This window comes from Polypterus senegalus, chromosome 14 (genome assembly GCF_016835505.1).
Source record: "Polypterus senegalus isolate Bchr_013 chromosome 14, ASM1683550v1, whole genome shotgun sequence".
NCBI classification, from domain to species: domain Eukaryota; kingdom Metazoa; phylum Chordata; class Cladistia; order Polypteriformes; family Polypteridae; genus Polypterus; species Polypterus senegalus.
In genome coordinates, this window is record NC_053167.1 from 114,152,856 (window position 1) to 114,169,984 (window position 17,129).

General features: G+C 40.1%; 1 protein-coding gene across 3 annotated transcripts in view; it reads right to left on the minus strand.

The window, feature by feature from the left end:
• nek7 (NIMA-related kinase 7) overlaps positions 1–17,129 on the minus strand; it is a 173,342-nt gene that overhangs the window by 91,424 nt on the left and 64,789 nt on the right. For all 3 annotated transcript variants that reach the window (XM_039735003.1, XM_039735002.1, XM_039735004.1), the window contains one exon: positions 1,350–1,458. In XM_039735003.1, coding sequence (XP_039590937.1) covers positions 1,350–1,458 — 109 coding nt within the window. The remainder of the gene's footprint in view (positions 1–1,349; positions 1,459–17,129) is intronic.

The following is a 17,129-nucleotide window of genomic DNA, read 5'->3' on the forward strand; positions in this document are numbered from 1 at the left end:
CATATTGTATAACTGGCATGCAGCATGCTTGTCTGAAACATAGTAATTTTTAACGTAATGAAATGTAATTGTCACGCAGGAACTTGCTGCCATGGACATTCAGCTATCTCAAGCTAGGGCTACTCTCTCCGCTGACCTGAGAGATGTGGCGATGCTTTGCTTAAGATCTTCATAATGCATTGGTACAATAACTTCACTTGTTTGTTTCCTGGTCGGTATAGCATACCACCGTTCAAAAACCTGCATCATTTGTAGAAAGCCTTCGGTTTCAATAATGGTGTAAGTCTCATATCTTTACAGATAAAAACTGCTATAGATTGTCATTTTTTGAGCACAAGGTGAATTAAAGAGAAACTTTGAGCTACCCCCAGTCTGCAGTGTCAATTGTTTAGGCTCTACTCATTTGGATGTTGACTTAGATTACATTTATGGTTCACATCGGGATACATGATTTCTCCAATTTGTTGTGCTACAACAATACTTTACTTATGAGCTGTACAGCTTATATATGGCTTTGCTTTTATTCTGTTTTTCTTTACCGACATACTGTTTGCATCCATAGGAAGTCTGCATACCTGATTTAAGTTTCAAAGGCACTGATTGGTTAGTAAAGTGCTTTTTCTGTAGAAAGCCTTAACAGGCACATTCGTGACATCTACTGGATGGGATGCCAAAAACAAAGATAAGAAAAAATATACATATAGTAATTGAGCAGAATTGAGATTCACAAGATCGATTTTGAGATTTTTGAGAATCAATATCAAAATTGTTTAAACAAAAAAAAATGATTAATCAGAAAATCAATATTTTTACCCAGGTCTACCTTTCAACACAAAATAGAATCCTGAAATAGCTTCACATTTTTTGTCTTCATTACTGATATAGCCAGAAATGTTGAAGTTAGTAGAGAACGTTCAAAGGACACAAAACTTGCAGCTGAACTTCAAATTGACATGTGTAGAGCATGAAAAGAAAGGGAGACCAGACAAGTTCTTATGGTGTCTGCACTGCTGCCCTGACACTGAGCCTTTAAGCCACACCTATAACTGTAAGTTGTATGTTCCATGTATCAGAATACTGTGTGTGTACCTACCTATCTAATTTTGAGCTCATTTCCCAAGCAGAGAGGCTAGACAGCATATAAGACAGAACAGAAATTAAACTTCAATGACAGAGGTAACAAAGGTAGAGGCAGTTACTGGCATGAAACTGTAAATTGACGCCTTGATTTTGCTACACTGAAAAAGATTAGTAGACATCAAACCTTAAAGCTATACATGTTCCTTCATAATATAGTTATTGATTACAAATTCTGATGCAACTCTGGGATATTTTCATAAGTGAAATACCTCTGTGCATGACACGCCGTGAGTGCATATGATCCAAGGCACTACAAAGCTGAACAAAGTATTTCCATACTGTTCTTTCAGGAATCAACCTCTTCTGTTTCTTAAAATGCTGTTGAAAGAAAACAACAATATTAGTGTCACAATAACAATATTATTGTCACAATGTGTTGCATATGCAACATTATGAATGATTTTTTATAATCAAGTCTTAAACAAAAAATGAAAAAAACAAAATGTAACGCAGACTACAGACCAGTATTTATATGTATTCATTTCACACTACTAAATTGTTGTCTATATACAATATTTTCTTCTTTTTATCAAAATGATGATAATGTATTGCTGTGAAAGTTAAAAGATTTCCATCTACCACAATATGCCTTTAACACAATTTAATAGGTATGTTATTCTAAGCACAGCAGACAGCATCTGTGGCAAATTCTACACCATCCAACCTATCTGTGCCAAATTTTGCAGACACTCCCCATTTGTCGAGGGGAAGACAATAAGATACAACAACAGCACATTTTCATACAAATAATGTAGCTCAAAGTGCTTTACAAGATGAAGAAAGAGAAAAAAGAAAGTAATAATTTAAAATCAAAGAACACTAACATAGAATAAATACATTTTGTTCAGAATATTTTCACCTTAGGGAACTCTATTTAGTGACTGCACCAATCCTTTTTAAGGGAAGTGTCCCAAGGGTTCACTATTATAACTTGGTACAGGCATCAAAAATTACTCACTACTGTGGCTTTAGTCAGTAAAGATTTGGTTTGGTTTGGTTTATCCCCCTCGGGAATTTATTTAATACCACTTCGGCACTTTATTCAACCATCCAAGCAATTTAGTGTGATTTGATACATTGACTCTTATCAGAAATAACAAACAATTTCCCAAGTAGATATATTTTACACTTAACAGTCCCAGGTAAGGGTGCAGATATTTTTTTTTTATGTAAAAGAACTCACACTAGTGAGAAGCAAACAGTCAAACGCATCATTTATTACTGTATACATGTATTGCTGTATCTGATTGCATAATGTAAACTGACCATAAAAAAGATTCTAAAAACAAACAAATATAATAGAGACACTGAAAATTACTAGAGCTAAATATGAACCAGCAAACCTTTAAAGACAAATACTGCTACAGTTTTATTGTTCTTCATAGATGTTTAAAATTCAGTTTTGACCAGATGAGATCAGCAAAGTACAAATCTCATTTTAATACCACCTGAGCACATCACAAAATGCCCTTTGGAAACTAGAAAACTAAACCTAACCATTTCGTTCTTGACTCAGATGAACAATAACACTTTATTTAAAAATTTCTCAGATTTCCCAGAATGGATATAGGGGTGTGGTGGAAGAATATCTCTATTAATTGACAGATTTTTTTAATGATTTTTGCAAAAGCTGTTTTTAGCTTGTGCATGCACCAGCTTAATGAAATTATCAGCAGGCTCTGGCTACAAGTTGGCTTGATCAAGGGAAGTGGGTTGGCACTTGGGGGGGTTGGGAGGAAAAGTTTATCTTGAGAAAGGTCTTTGTTAGAGAGAGACTGAATGGAGAAGTGCCAAACAGTGTGATGATGGGAAGGGCAGCATTGGCTGTGCTGATGAACCATAGAAGCAGAACATCAGAGGGCTGCGAGAAGGTTCTGGATTATGGCCATGATCCTGTCCACTGAGCAGATGGGATACAGAGAGAGAGAGAAAGAGGGAGAGACAGAGACAGAGATAGATCATGGAAACAAGCAGAAGTAGGGGGGCAAAATGCAACGACATCCAGTAAAGGGAGTGGCATCCAGGGAGCTGTGGTAACAGGCAGAGCTGGCAGCTCCGTGAAATGCAGGTATTACAGGATAGAAACATGCATTTGATTTGAGTGTGTAACAGCTGGTGTAAATTTATACTATTTGTAAAGGTTAGGTTTTTTATTCAGGTTTATTCTCTAAGTCACGTTCACGCTCCCCCTGATGTGGCACTGTTTTCAAATAAAGATGTGCTATAACAAAAGTGAATTCAGATGTGGATTCTATATCAGAAAGAGAGAACAGAAGCCCTCCCCACAAGAAACGTACAATCACACATAAGAACAACGCAGCTGCACCAGGCTCAAAGGTGAAAGATGGCACCATTTGGATGCAGCATTAAGTTGGGCATCTTCCTGCCACTGAATCTGCCCCACACATCCTTCAACAAAACAGCAGAGCCTACAGAGTTTGCCAAAGCATCATGCAAAGTTACATTTGCGATTATGTTTTTTGATGGTCTTTATATAAAAAAACATTTATATGTTACTTATATAAATGCCACATCGAATGTTGTTTACCTATACTTATTCATTTATCTACCTGCAGCGTAAAGTCAAAGTAGACTGTAAAGCTTCCAGTGGCTGATCGACACAGGCATGCTGACAAAGTACATGTGCAATGCCACTCATTTTTTAGGAAAAGATCAGTTATGTAAAGTGCAATGGCAGCTTCCACCTGCAGCTATAGACACTTCAGGTCATATAAAGACCATCAAAAACATAATTGCACAATACCTTGGTGAGCTCTGTGCGCCCTGCTGCTTCGTTAACACTAGAATATCTAAGGCCTACGAAAAACCTTAAATCCCTTCACACCTCTCCATCAGCGTGTTTTGTTTTGTAAATGTGTCGATTAGCACAAGCAGCCTACTGTCTTATCCCCTGCCTTGACGGAACTCAACTTGGGCAAAATGTTCTCCACCTCAAGCCAAGGCTCCTTATCTGCATATGAGGTTCCTGGAGTTATACAAGGTAAATAATACAGTATACTGTTATTTGGAATACATGCATTTCATGTGTATTCCGTGTCTACAAAGTGTAAGTGTAGGATAAAAGGAAATGTGAATTAAAAAATGCTGAACACAAACCTAAAGCAGAAACGTTTTCCATGTTATACTAATAATGACATGAAGTGAATAATGTGTGAAAACTTTAATCCAAATATCAAATAAACACACTCACTTTTATTCAAGAATATAACCAAAAGAAAAAAAAGCATTTGCTTTACGTATTGCTGTCAATGAGTTAAAAACCCAAGCGCAAATGTCAATCAACTAGAAGTTCTTGAATGGTGCAGAGTTAAGAAACGCTGTCTTATAACGCAAAGGTCCCGGGTTTGAGACTGGGCACTCTGCATTTTGAGTAGTAAGCTGCTATTATTATTATCTATACTAATAAAAGGCAAAGCCCTCACTGACTGACTGACTGACTAACTAACTCACTCATCACTAATTCTCCAACTTCCCGTGTAGGTAGAAGGCTGAAATTTGGCAGGCTCATTCCTTACAGCTTACTTACAAAAGTTGGGCAGGTTTCAATTCGAAATTCTACGCATAATGGTCATAACTGGAACCTATTTTCTTCCATATACTTTAATAGACTGCAGCTCGATGGCCGTGGGGGGCGGAGTTGCGTCTCACATCATCACGCCTCCCATGTAATCACGTGAACTTACTGTGAATGCAGTATGTAGGGAACAAGGAAGAGCTCCAAAGAGCGCTGAAGAAAAACTGCATTACACAATTGAGAAGGCAGCAAAAGAATATCAAGCGTGTGACACACTCAAGCATATTCATAAGTGCAGCTACTGCGGAAACAAAGCACGGTGTAAGCTGCAAGTTTAAATTAAGTTTATAGACACGCTCCTGCTGCCGTATGTCATGCCTAAGACAAATACGATATTTGCGAGATACAAGTTTAATAAGAAGACACGAGGTATAAATGAGACTTTGGACCACTTTGTAACGGAGTTAAAATTGCTGTAGCGAGAAACTTTTAAATGCCAGGTCTTAGCTAACATTAAATAAAGCCGTGGACATCGCAAGATCACACGAGAGCGGCTCACGTGCAGCTACTTCGGAAACAAAGCACGGTGTAATCCTAAAGTTTAAATTAAGTTCAGGCAGCCTGCAGCTGGTGTTTGTCATGCCCACGACGAATGCGATATTCGCGGGATACAAGTTTAATGAGGACGCGAGGTATAAACAAGAGTTTTGATCACTTTGTAACTAAAATTGCTGGTGAAGGACTGTGCTTATGCAAATTCCGAGAGACTGTGTTTGTGGGGGGACAGACAGTTAAGGTGGGTTGAGGAGTCACGTCATCATCTCCCCTCCCATTTACCTCATTTCATTCACTCCATTTCGCTCCGAGCTGAGCTCCGCAGCTAACATGGTCTTGCGGAAGCAACTTCGGAATGCTGCCACCAAATACTCACAGAAAAATCCACAAATTAATACACACACTGTCACTAGAGTTTCTCCACACTCTGAATCCTCCAGGTAATACTGAGCATAATCTAATTTTGAGGGTTGGGACACCAATAATGTTACTGAAAACCTTACAGCCACCGAGACTTTGTAACGGCACGAGACTTCTTTGGCTGACTGCCTGCCCATATAAGGCACTCCTCTGTTTTTGTGAAGCAGCCTTTACACAACTTCTCCGCTGTTTTAAAAACGAACGCCATATAAGGCTGCCTTTTTCTTTGCTTCGCGGCTGTCTGCTGTTTGATTGCTCGTTTATTATGATTGTTATAGTTATTGTATAGCTATTTTAGACTTAGTTTACTGTTCAGGTACCCATTTCCTTTATTTAATCAGCGCCTTTTCCGCTATTTTTATGTTCGTTTATTACGATTATAGTTATTTATTGATTCCCTTCTTTGGCTGACTGCCTGCCCATATAAAGCGCTCTGCTGTTTTTTGTGAAGAAGCCTTTACACAGCTTCTCCGCTGTTTTATAAACGAACGGCATATAAGGCCGTCCTTTAAAACAACCTAATTGAAGCAATTATTTTTACTGCCAGTGCCTCAGGTGAGACAGTTTTTATTCCTTGCATCCCGTTATACCATCTAATCTCCAATTTCAATTCAAATGCCTTCAATTTCCAGTAAGGCTCTATTTCGCAAAGACAATTAATAAGTCTCAGGGACAAACCCTACAAAACGTTGCCATTGATTTGAGGCAAGATTGCTTTTCTCCTGGACAACTATATGTTGCATGCTCAAGAGTAAGCTCGCACAGCTTGGTCATATTACAACCGGAGTGCTGAACTGACACATATACATACATATATATATATACATACATATATATACATATACATTTTGGATTTTTTTTCTCCCTAAATAATAAAAACCATCATTTAAAAACTGCATTTTGTGTTTACTTGTGTTATATTTGACTAATGGTTAAATGTGTTTGATGATCAGAAACATTTTGTGTGACAAACATGCAAAAGAATAAGAAATCAGGAAGGGGCAATAGTTTTCACACCACTGTGTATATATATATATATATATATATATATGTGTGTGTGTGTGTGTGTGTGTGTGTGTATATATATATATATATATATATATATATATATATATATATATATATATATATATGACAGCAGCAATCCAAGCTGTGAGAAAACAGTAAAAAGGAGGCGTGTCAGACGTCGTGGTACATTTTTTGATGCAGCTAGATGAAAAAAAGTTTGTGACGCTGCCGCCAAATACACAAAACAGTTACTTTGACAATCATGTTACGTTATTTTCAAAATGTTTCCTTTTCTTTCTCTTTCCTTCTTTAACACACTACTTCTCCGCTGCCAAGCGGATATATATATATATATATATATATATATATATATATATATATATATATATATATATATAGATAGATAGATAGATATGAGAATTACATATACATATATATATATATATATATATATATATATATATATATATATATATATATATAGATAGATGGATAGATATATATATATAGATAGATATGAGAACAACACTCACATCAATGACAAAACAATTACATTAACAATCATGTTATTTTTAAAATTTTTCCTTTTCTTTTTCGTACCTTCTTTAACACACTACTTCTCCCTAAAGCTTGGTATTCTGCTAGTATATATATATATATATGCATACATACACACACACATAAACATATATATATATACATATCCATACATATATACATATACAGTACACATATATATATACACACACACACATATATATACATACATTTGGGGTGGCAGGGCTCCGGGGGTGGATGAGATACGCCCGGAGTTCCTTAAGGCTCTGGATGTTGTAGGACTGTCTTGGTTGACACGTCTCTGCAACATCGCATGGAAATCGGGAACAGTGCTTCTGGATTGGCAGACCGGAGTGGTGGTCCCCCTCTTTAAAAAGGGGGACCGGAGGGTGTGTTCCAACTATAGAGGGATCACACTCCTCAGCCTCCCTGGAAAAGTCTATTCGGGGGTTCTGGAGAGGAGGGGCCGTCGGATAGTCAAACCTCGGATTCAGAAGGAACAGTGTGGTTTTCGTCCTGGTCGCGGAACAGTGGACCAGCTCTTCACGCTTAGCAGAGTCCTGGAGGGTGCATGGGAGTTTGCCCGACCGGTCTACATGTGTTTTGTGGACTTGGAAAAGGCGTTCGACCGTGTCCCTCGGGGAATCCTGTGGGGGGTGCTCCGGGAGTATGGGGTACCGGACCCCCTGATCAGAGCTGTTCGGTCCCTGTACAACCGGTATCAGAGCCTGGTCCGCATTGCCGGCAGTAAGTCGAGCCCATTTCCAGTGAGAGTTGGACTCCGCCAGGGCTGCCCTTTGTCACCGATTCTGTTCATAACTTTTATGGATAGAATTTCTAGGCGCAGCCAGGGTGTTGAAGGGGTCCGGTTTGGTGGACTCAGGATTGGGTCACTACTTTTGCAGATGATGTTGTCCTGTTTGCTTCATCAGGCCGTGATCTTCAGCTCTCTGGATCAGTTCGCAGCTGAGTGTGAAGCGGCTGTGATGAGAATCAGCACCTCCAAATCCGAGAGCATGGTCCTCAGCCGGAAAAGGGTGGAGTGCCCTCTCAGTGTTGGAGGAGAGATCTTGCACCAAGTGGAGGAGTTCAAGTATCTCGGGGTCTTGTTCACAAGTGAGGGAAGAATGGAGCGTGAGATCGACAGGCGGATGGGTGCGGCATACGCAGTGATGCGGGCTCTGCATCGGTCTGTCGTGGTGTAAAAGGAGCCGAGCCGTAAGGCAAAGCTCTCAATTTACCTGTCGATCTACGCTCCTACCCTCACCTATGGTCATGAGCTATGGGTAGTGACCGAAAGAACGAGATCGCGAATACAAGCGGCTGAAATGAGTTTCCTCCGCAGGGTGTCTGGGCTTTCCCTTAAAGATAGGGTGAGAAGCTCAGTCATCCGGGAGGGGCTCAGAGTAGAGCCGCTGCTCCTCCGCATCGAGAGGAGTCAGATGAGGTGGCTCGGGCATCTGATCAGGATGCCTCCTGGACGCCTCCCTGGTGAGGTGTTCTAGGCACGTCCAACAGGGAGGAGGCCCCGGGGAAGACCCAGGACACGCTGGAGGGACTATGTCTCCAGGCTGGCCTGGGAACGCCTTGGGATTCTCCCGGAACAGCTGGAAGAAGTGGCCGGGGAGAAGGAAGTCTGGGCCTCTCTGCTTAAGCTGCTGCTCCCGCGACCCAACCTCGGATAAGCGGAAGAGGATGGATGGATGGATATATATATATATATATATATATATATATATATATATATATATACACACATACATTTATACACATACATCCACATACTGTATATGTATATATACCTATCTACATATACACACATACATATACACACACACACACATATATAGTCTTTGGGGTGCGAGCAACTGTTGCTGGGGGTGCCAGAATCCATGAAGGAAGAAAAATGAAAAACATTATTTGTACAAAATCTTAATTTATTTATCCATTCCTAAATAATTAAATGGGCAGGCTATTTCGTATCAGTGCAATACGCTGTTTGTTAAAACGGATGACTCCCGCTCTTACGTGCAAGTCTGCCTGGATATTATGAACTATCGTTTCTGTTCAAGTTCTATTTAAATTTTAAATAGAAGGAATTTTTATTTAGTCGACAGAATATTATTCCGGAATAAATCAACTCAAACCTTAAATAACTTTAAATAATATTTTGCTCTCCATAAAAATATATCCTGTCTAAATTATACAAGTTAGAAATAAGGTAAACGTTAAAAGAACAAACATTCAAATTTCTTTACTCTTATGTAATTTTATGTAAAAAATAAGCTTAAATTTTAAATATCCCAAAAGATTTTGCTCTCCATAAAAATATATCCTGTCAAAATTATACAAATTCAAATATGAACATGGTGCATAACAAAACCTGGAAATATAAATAAAATGTGTTCTTTTCAGCAATAACAAATCAAATCATTCAGTTGTCTTTGCTCTTATGTCATTTTATCAGAGCTGGACGCCTGGCATCTTTTTTTGGCAACAAGTTCGTTTATGTTTGGTGTGAGGTTCTGTGTTGTGGAGATTCTCAGGATGGACTGCAGGTGCTCATCAGTGAGGCGACTCCTGTGTGCTGTTTTGTTAGTCTTCATGACTGAGAAGAGCTTCTCACACAGATATGTGCTACCAAACATGCACAAGGTTCGCAGCATGTAGACGGAGCTGGAGCATTTTGCGGGAATGGAGTGAATAAACTGTGCGGGCCGTGCAGTATCGTACTTTGCCTTCAGTGTGCCATTACACTGCAGCTCAATCACCTCCATCTGAATCTGCACAGGTGCAGTTTCCACATCGACGGCAAATGGGTTGCGAAACAAGTCAAAATTCTTTTTTTGTTCTTCAAATTTACCAAAGCGCCGCACAAACTCAGTGTGCTCAGTTTATCAGCAAAGTGCGTATTTGGGAACACCGCAGTGCCGACTTGGTTCAACATTACTTGGCAACAGGGAAAGTGGGGCAAGTTGCATTGGTGCATTTGTGTCTCCCATAAAAGTAGCTTCACTTGAAATCACTTTGTGATTTTGCAAGGGTAAAAACGTCTGCTGAAGTGTCAGATTCTTCTTTAACTCTTCTGCTTTCTGTATCTTGTGCATTGCATTCAGGTCTTTCAGGTTATCTTGATGTTTTGTCTCATAGTGCCGTCTTAGATTAAATTCTGTAATTACAGCCACATTAGCTCCACAAATGAGACACACGGGTTTACCGGCAATGTCAGTAAACATATACTCAGCCTCACATCGGTTTTTAAAGGCTCTATGTTCAGAATCACCTTTTCTCTTCGACATCGTGTGGGCTAGCTTCGCAATAACTTGCAGCATCATAAGCTAGACTTGATTAACGCGTAAGTGTTCGGCAAGGCAGCTGAAGCGCTGCATTATGGGATCTGTAGTTTATTGTGTTACCAGCGCTTCATATCCCCGGGCCATTAATAACAATAATATATAAAATGATCTCGCGGGCCGGATATAATTACACGCAGGGCCAGATGTGGCATGCGGGCCTTGAGTTTGACACATATGGATTAAATAGAACTTGAAAAGATATATTTTTTCAAATGTGAACGCGCAATTCAGATCGAGTTGACTCGCACTACAGTACATCGAGACCGTGTGCTATTGTGGTTTTGACTGTGTGCCTTAATAAGTTACCCTCCCCTCGCTCTTACTTTTTTACCGTTCATCTAATGAATACACTGAGTATGGCTTTACCAAAACAATTATTGATCGCGAATAAAGTATCCATTATTCATAAAGCTTCAATTGGTGATCTGTTTTTCTGCGTTAACCGCATATATTTTTATACGTCTCAATCCAAGGGGATGCAAGGCTAATCGAACCTCGGACGCCGGCGCTAGAGGCGAAGCCTCTACTATTGCGTCAAGGCGTGTGGTTTGTCTATTTGAGTGCAGCAGTGTAATTCGGTTTTTGTTCAGCACTCTTTGGAACTGTTGCTTTTTGTCTGCGCACTGCGTCAGTTCACGTGAGCCGCTGAATATGGTTTTATACGTCACTCGCTCGCTTCTAATTGTTTCGCTGCCTTCTCAATTATATAATGTATGTTTTCATCAGAGGTTTTTGGAGCTCTTCCTGGTTTTCTACACTGCGTGATGACGTGGGAGGCGTGATGATGTCACACGAAACTCCGCCCCCCACGGCTTCGACCTCAACTCCATTACAGTATATGCAGAAAAATAGCTTCCAGTTATGACCATTACGCGTAGAATTTCGAAATGAAACCTGCCCAACTTTTGTGAGGAAGCTGTAAGGAATGAGCCTGTCAAATTTCAACCTTCTACCTATACGGGAAGTTGGAGAATTAGTGATGAGTGAGTGAGTGAGCTTTGCCTTTTATTAGTATACTAGCAAAATACCCGCGCTTCGCAGCGGAGAAGTAGTGTGTTAAAGAAGCAATGAAAAGAAAAGGAAACATTTTGAAAATAACGTAACCTGATTGTCAATGTAATTGTTTTGTCACTGTTGTGAGTGATGAGTGTTGTTGTCATATATATATATATATTTACACACACACACATAACCATATATATATATATATATATATATATATATATATATACATATCTATACACACACACATATATAAACATATATATACATATACATACATATCTACATATATACACACACACATATATAAACATATATATACATATACATACATATCTACATATATACACACACAGCTATTTCGTATCAGTGCAATACGCTGTTTGTTAAAACGATTGACTCCCGCTCTTACGTGCAATAACAAATCAAATCATTCAGTTGTCTTTGCTCATATGTCATTTTAGAGCTGGACGCCTGGCATCTTTTTTTGGCCACAGGTTCGTTTCTGTTTGCTGTGAGGTTCTGTGTTGTGGAGATTCTCAGGATGGATTGCAGGTGCTCATCAGTGAGGCGACTCCTGGGTGCTGTTTTGTTAGTCTTTATCACTGAGAAGAGCTTCTCACACAGATATGTGCTACCAAACATGCACAAGGTTCGAGCCGCATGTAGACGGACTTTTTTTGTTCATCAAAGTCACCAAAGCGCCGTGCAAACTCAGTGCGCAGTGCGCTCAGTTTATCAGCAAAGTGCGTATTTGGGAACACCGTAGTGACGACTTGGTTTAACAGTACTTGGCAACAGGGAAAGTGGGGCAAGGTGAACTGGTGCATTTGTGTCTCCCATAAAAGCAGCTTCACTTGAAATCACTTTGTGATTGTGCACGGGTTAAAACGTCCGCTGAAGTGTCAGATTCTTATTTAATTATGCTGTTTTCTGTATCTTCTGAATTGCATTCAGGTTACCCTGATGCAAGGCAGCTGAAGCGCTGCATTATGGGATCTGTAGTTTATTGTGTTACCAGCTTCATATACCCGGCTTTAATAACAATAATACAGTATATAAAATGATCTCGGGCTGGATATAATTACACGCCGGACCGGATGTGGCCCGCGGCCCTTGAGTTTGACACATATGGACTAAATAGAACTTGAAAAGATATGTTTTTTCAAATGTGATCGCAATTCAGATAGAGTTGACGCCAAGACTACAGCCTGCATGCCTCAATGAGTCATCCTCCCCTCGCTCTTACTTTTTTACCATGCATCTAATGAATACACTGAGTATGGCTTTACCAAAACAATCATTGATGGCAATAAAGTATCCATTATTCGAGTATGTAGAGCGGGATATATATATATATATATATACATATATATATATATATATATATATATATATACATATATATATATATACCAGCGTATCGCATAGAGAAGTAGTGTGTTAAAAAGGTAGAAAAAGAAAAGGGAACATTTTAAAATAACGTAACATGACTGTCAATATACAGTATTTGTTTTGTGAGTGTTACTGAGTGTTGCTGTCATCAAGGATTTGATTATCATTATTTCTTTCAATCAGGTTCAGTATTTGTAGGATGTGTTGTGTTCAAGTTACATTCCGTGTTTGTCAATCGTTGTAAAGACGACAGGTTTCATTCATCGATTCGTTTCTTACTGCATCAATAAACAGCTCGTCTTCTTCTTTATCTGAGACCTGACACACTGCATGCACGGGTTTTTACACTGTCTTCCTTTAGCGGGACATTGACTTTTCCACCGTGTGCTTTGTTTCCGCAGTAGCTGGATTTATGAATATGCTTATCAGGCGCTTCATATTTTTGCTGCCTTTTCAATTGTGTAATTGGTTTTGTTCAGCTCTTTGGAACTGTTGCCTTTTATCTGTGCACTGCGTCAGTTCACGTGAGCCGCTCGGTGTACATGCATCGAAGGTTCCCAGCTGTGCTGGTGCCATCTCGTGCTATGTCCGTGGCTGTATTTAATGTTACCTTAGTCCTGGCACTTAAAACTTTCTCTCGCAGTTTCGCTGAGTTTGTGTCAAACACCACCCTGACCATTTCATCTTCCTCTCCATAAGCACAGTCCTTCACCCGTGAATATTTACCCGTGGCAGTTTGCTATTGGATTGCGCTGACGGACGGCCTTATATGGGCAGGCACTAAATTACAAACGCCAGCGGCAGCCTGTCTATGAACTTAATTTAAAGTGTAGTTTTACATCGTGCTTTGTTTCCGAAGTAGCAGAACTCATGAATATGGTTGTATATGTCACTCGCTCGCTTCTTATTGTTTCGCTGCCTTCTCAATTATATAATGCATGTTTTCTTAAACGCTTTTTTGAGCTCTTCCTGGTTTTCTATGTACTGCGTGATTACGTGGGAGGCGTGATGATGTCACACGAAACTCCCCCACGGCGTTGAAGCTCATCTCCATTACAGTAAATGGAGAAAAACTGCTTCCAGTTATGACCGTTCTGCTGTAGAATTTCAATATAAAACCTGCCTAACTTTTGTAAGGAAGCTGTAAGGAATGAACCTGCCAAATTTCAGCCTACCACCCACACGGGAAGTTGGAGAATTAGTGATGAGTCAGTGAGTGAGTCAGTGAGTGAGTGAGTGAGTGAGGGCTTTGCCTTTTATTAGTATAGACTAGCAAAATACCCGCGCATCGCAGCGGAGAAGTAGTGTGTTAAAGAAGTTATGAAAAAGAAAAGGAAATATTTTAAAAATAACGTAACATGATGAGTCAGTCAGTGGGGGCTTTGCCTTTTATTAGTATATATATATATATATATATATATATATATATATATATATATATATATATATATATATATATATATATATATATATATGTGTGTGTCTATATATACAGTAATCCCTCGCTATATCAAGCTTCGACTTTCGCGGCTTCACTCTATCTGGATTTTAAATGTAAGCACATCTAAATATATATCACGGATTTTTCGCTGGTTTGCGGCTTTCTGCAGGAAATGGGTCTTTTAATTTATTGTACATGCTTCCTCAGTTTGTTTGCCCAGTTGATTTCATACAAGGGACGCTATTGGCAGATGGCTTAGAAGCTACCCAATCAGAGCATGAATTACATATTAACTAAAACTCCTCAATGATATAAGATTTGCTTCCCGCGTGGTGTTTGATTATTTGCTTCTCTCTATCTCACTCTCTCTGCCTGACGGAGAGGGTGTGAGCAGAGGGGCTGTTTGCACAGAGGCTGTTTGCCTAGAAGATACGGACGCTCCTCTACAAAATGCCGCTTTCGCGGTGCTTCTGCATACTTAAAAGCACGTATTGATTTTTTGATTGTTTGCTTTTCTTAGCGAGGGCTCTCTCTGACATTCTCTGCTCCTGACGGCGCTCATTTGAAGAGAAGATATGTTTGCATTCTTTTAATTGTGAGAAAGAACTGCCATCTCAGTCTTGTCATGGAGCACAGTTTAAACTTTTGACTAAAGGGTGTTATTTCATGTCCAGAGGGCTCTAATAATGTTAACAGTGTGGGAGAGTTTATAAGGGCTTAAAATATATAAAATTAACCATACAAACATATGGTTTCTACTTCGCGGATTTTCACCTATCGCTGGGCGTTCTGGAACGCAAGCCCCGCAATCGAGGAGGGATTACTGTATATATATATATAGATATATAGATAGTGGAGCAATATCAGAAAGGTGTTACCCAGCGAAAAATTGCAAAGACTTTGCATCTATCATCATCAACTCTACATAACATCATCCGAAGATTCAGAGAATCTGGAACAATCTCTGTGCGTAAGGGTCAAGGCCGTAAAACCATACTGGATGCCCGTGATCTCCGGGCCCTTAAACGACACTGCACCACAACCAGGAATGCTACTGTAAAGGAAATCACAGAATGGGCTCAGGAATACTTCCAGAAACCATTGTCAGTGAACACAATCCACCGTGCCATCCGCCGTTGCCAGCTGAAACTCTACAGTGCAAAGAAGAAGCCATTTCTAAGCAAGATCCACAAGCTCAGGCGTTGTCACTGGGCCAGGGATCATTTAAAATGGAGTGTGGCAAAATGGAAGACTGTTCTGTGGTCAGATGAGTCATGATTCGAAGTTCTTTTTAGAAATCTGGGACGCCATGTCATCCGGACCAAAGAGGACAAGGACAACCCAAGTTGTTATCAACGCTCAGTTCAGAAGCCTGCATCTCTGATGGTATGAGGTTGCATGAGTGCATGTGGCATGGGCAGCTTGCATGTCTGGAAAGGCACCATCAATGCAGAAAAATATATTCAGGTTCTAGAACAACATATGTTCCCATCCAGACGTCATCTCTTTCAGAGAAGACCCTGAATTTTTCAACAAGATAATGCCAGACCACATTCTGCATCAATCACAACATCATGGCTGCGTAGGAGAAGGATCTGGGTACTGAAATGGCCAGTCTGCAGTCCAGATCTTTCACCTATAGAGAACATTTGGCGCATCATAAAGAGGAAGGTGCGACAAAGAAGGCCCAAGACGATTGAACAGTTAGAGGCCTGTATTAGTCAAGAATGGGAGAGCATTCCTTTATCTAAACTTGAGAAACTGGTCTCCTCGGTCCCTAGATGTCTGTTGAGTCTTGTAAGAAGAAGGGGAGATGCCACACAGTGGTGAAAATGGCCTTGGCCCAACTTTTTTGGGATTTGTTGACACCATGAAATTCTGAATCAACATATTTTTCCCTTAAAATGATACATTTTCTCAGTTTAAACTTTTGTTCAGTGATTTAAGTTCTATTCTGAATAAAATATTAGAAGTTGGCACCTCCACATCATTGCATTCAGTTTTTATTGACGATTTGTATAGTGTCCCAACTTGTGATATTAATATGGTCAGTTAAATAGCAGAGGGGGTTGTTAATCAGTTTCAGCTGCTGTGGTGTTAATGAAATTAACAACAGATGCACTAGAGGGGCAACAATGAGATGACCCCCAAAACAGGAATGGTTTAACAGGTGGAGGCCACTGACAATTTTCCCTCCTCATCTTTTCTGACTGTTTCTTCACTAGTTTTGCATTTGGCTACAGTCAGTGTCACTACTGGTAGCATGAGGCGATACCTGGACCCTACAGAGGTTGCACAGGTAGTTCAACTTCTCCAAGATAGCACATCAATACGTGTCATTGCCAGAAGGTTTGCTGTGTCTCCCTGCACAGTCTCAAGGGTATGGAGGAGATTCTAGGAGACAAGCAGTTACTCTAGGAGAGCTGGAGAGGGCCATAGAAGGTCCATAACCCATCAGCAGGACCATTATCTGCTCCTTTGGGCAAAGAGGAACAGGAGGAGCACTGCCAGAGCCCTACAAGCAGGCCACTGGTGTGAATGTCTCTGACCAAACAACCAGAAAGACTTCATGAGGGTGACCCAAGGGCCCCATGTCCTCTAATGGGACCTGAGCTCACTGCCCAGCAGCATGCAGCTCGATTGGCTTTCGCCATAGAATACCAGAATTGGCAGATGCACCACTGGTGCCCTGTGCTTTTTACAGATGAGAGCAGGTTCA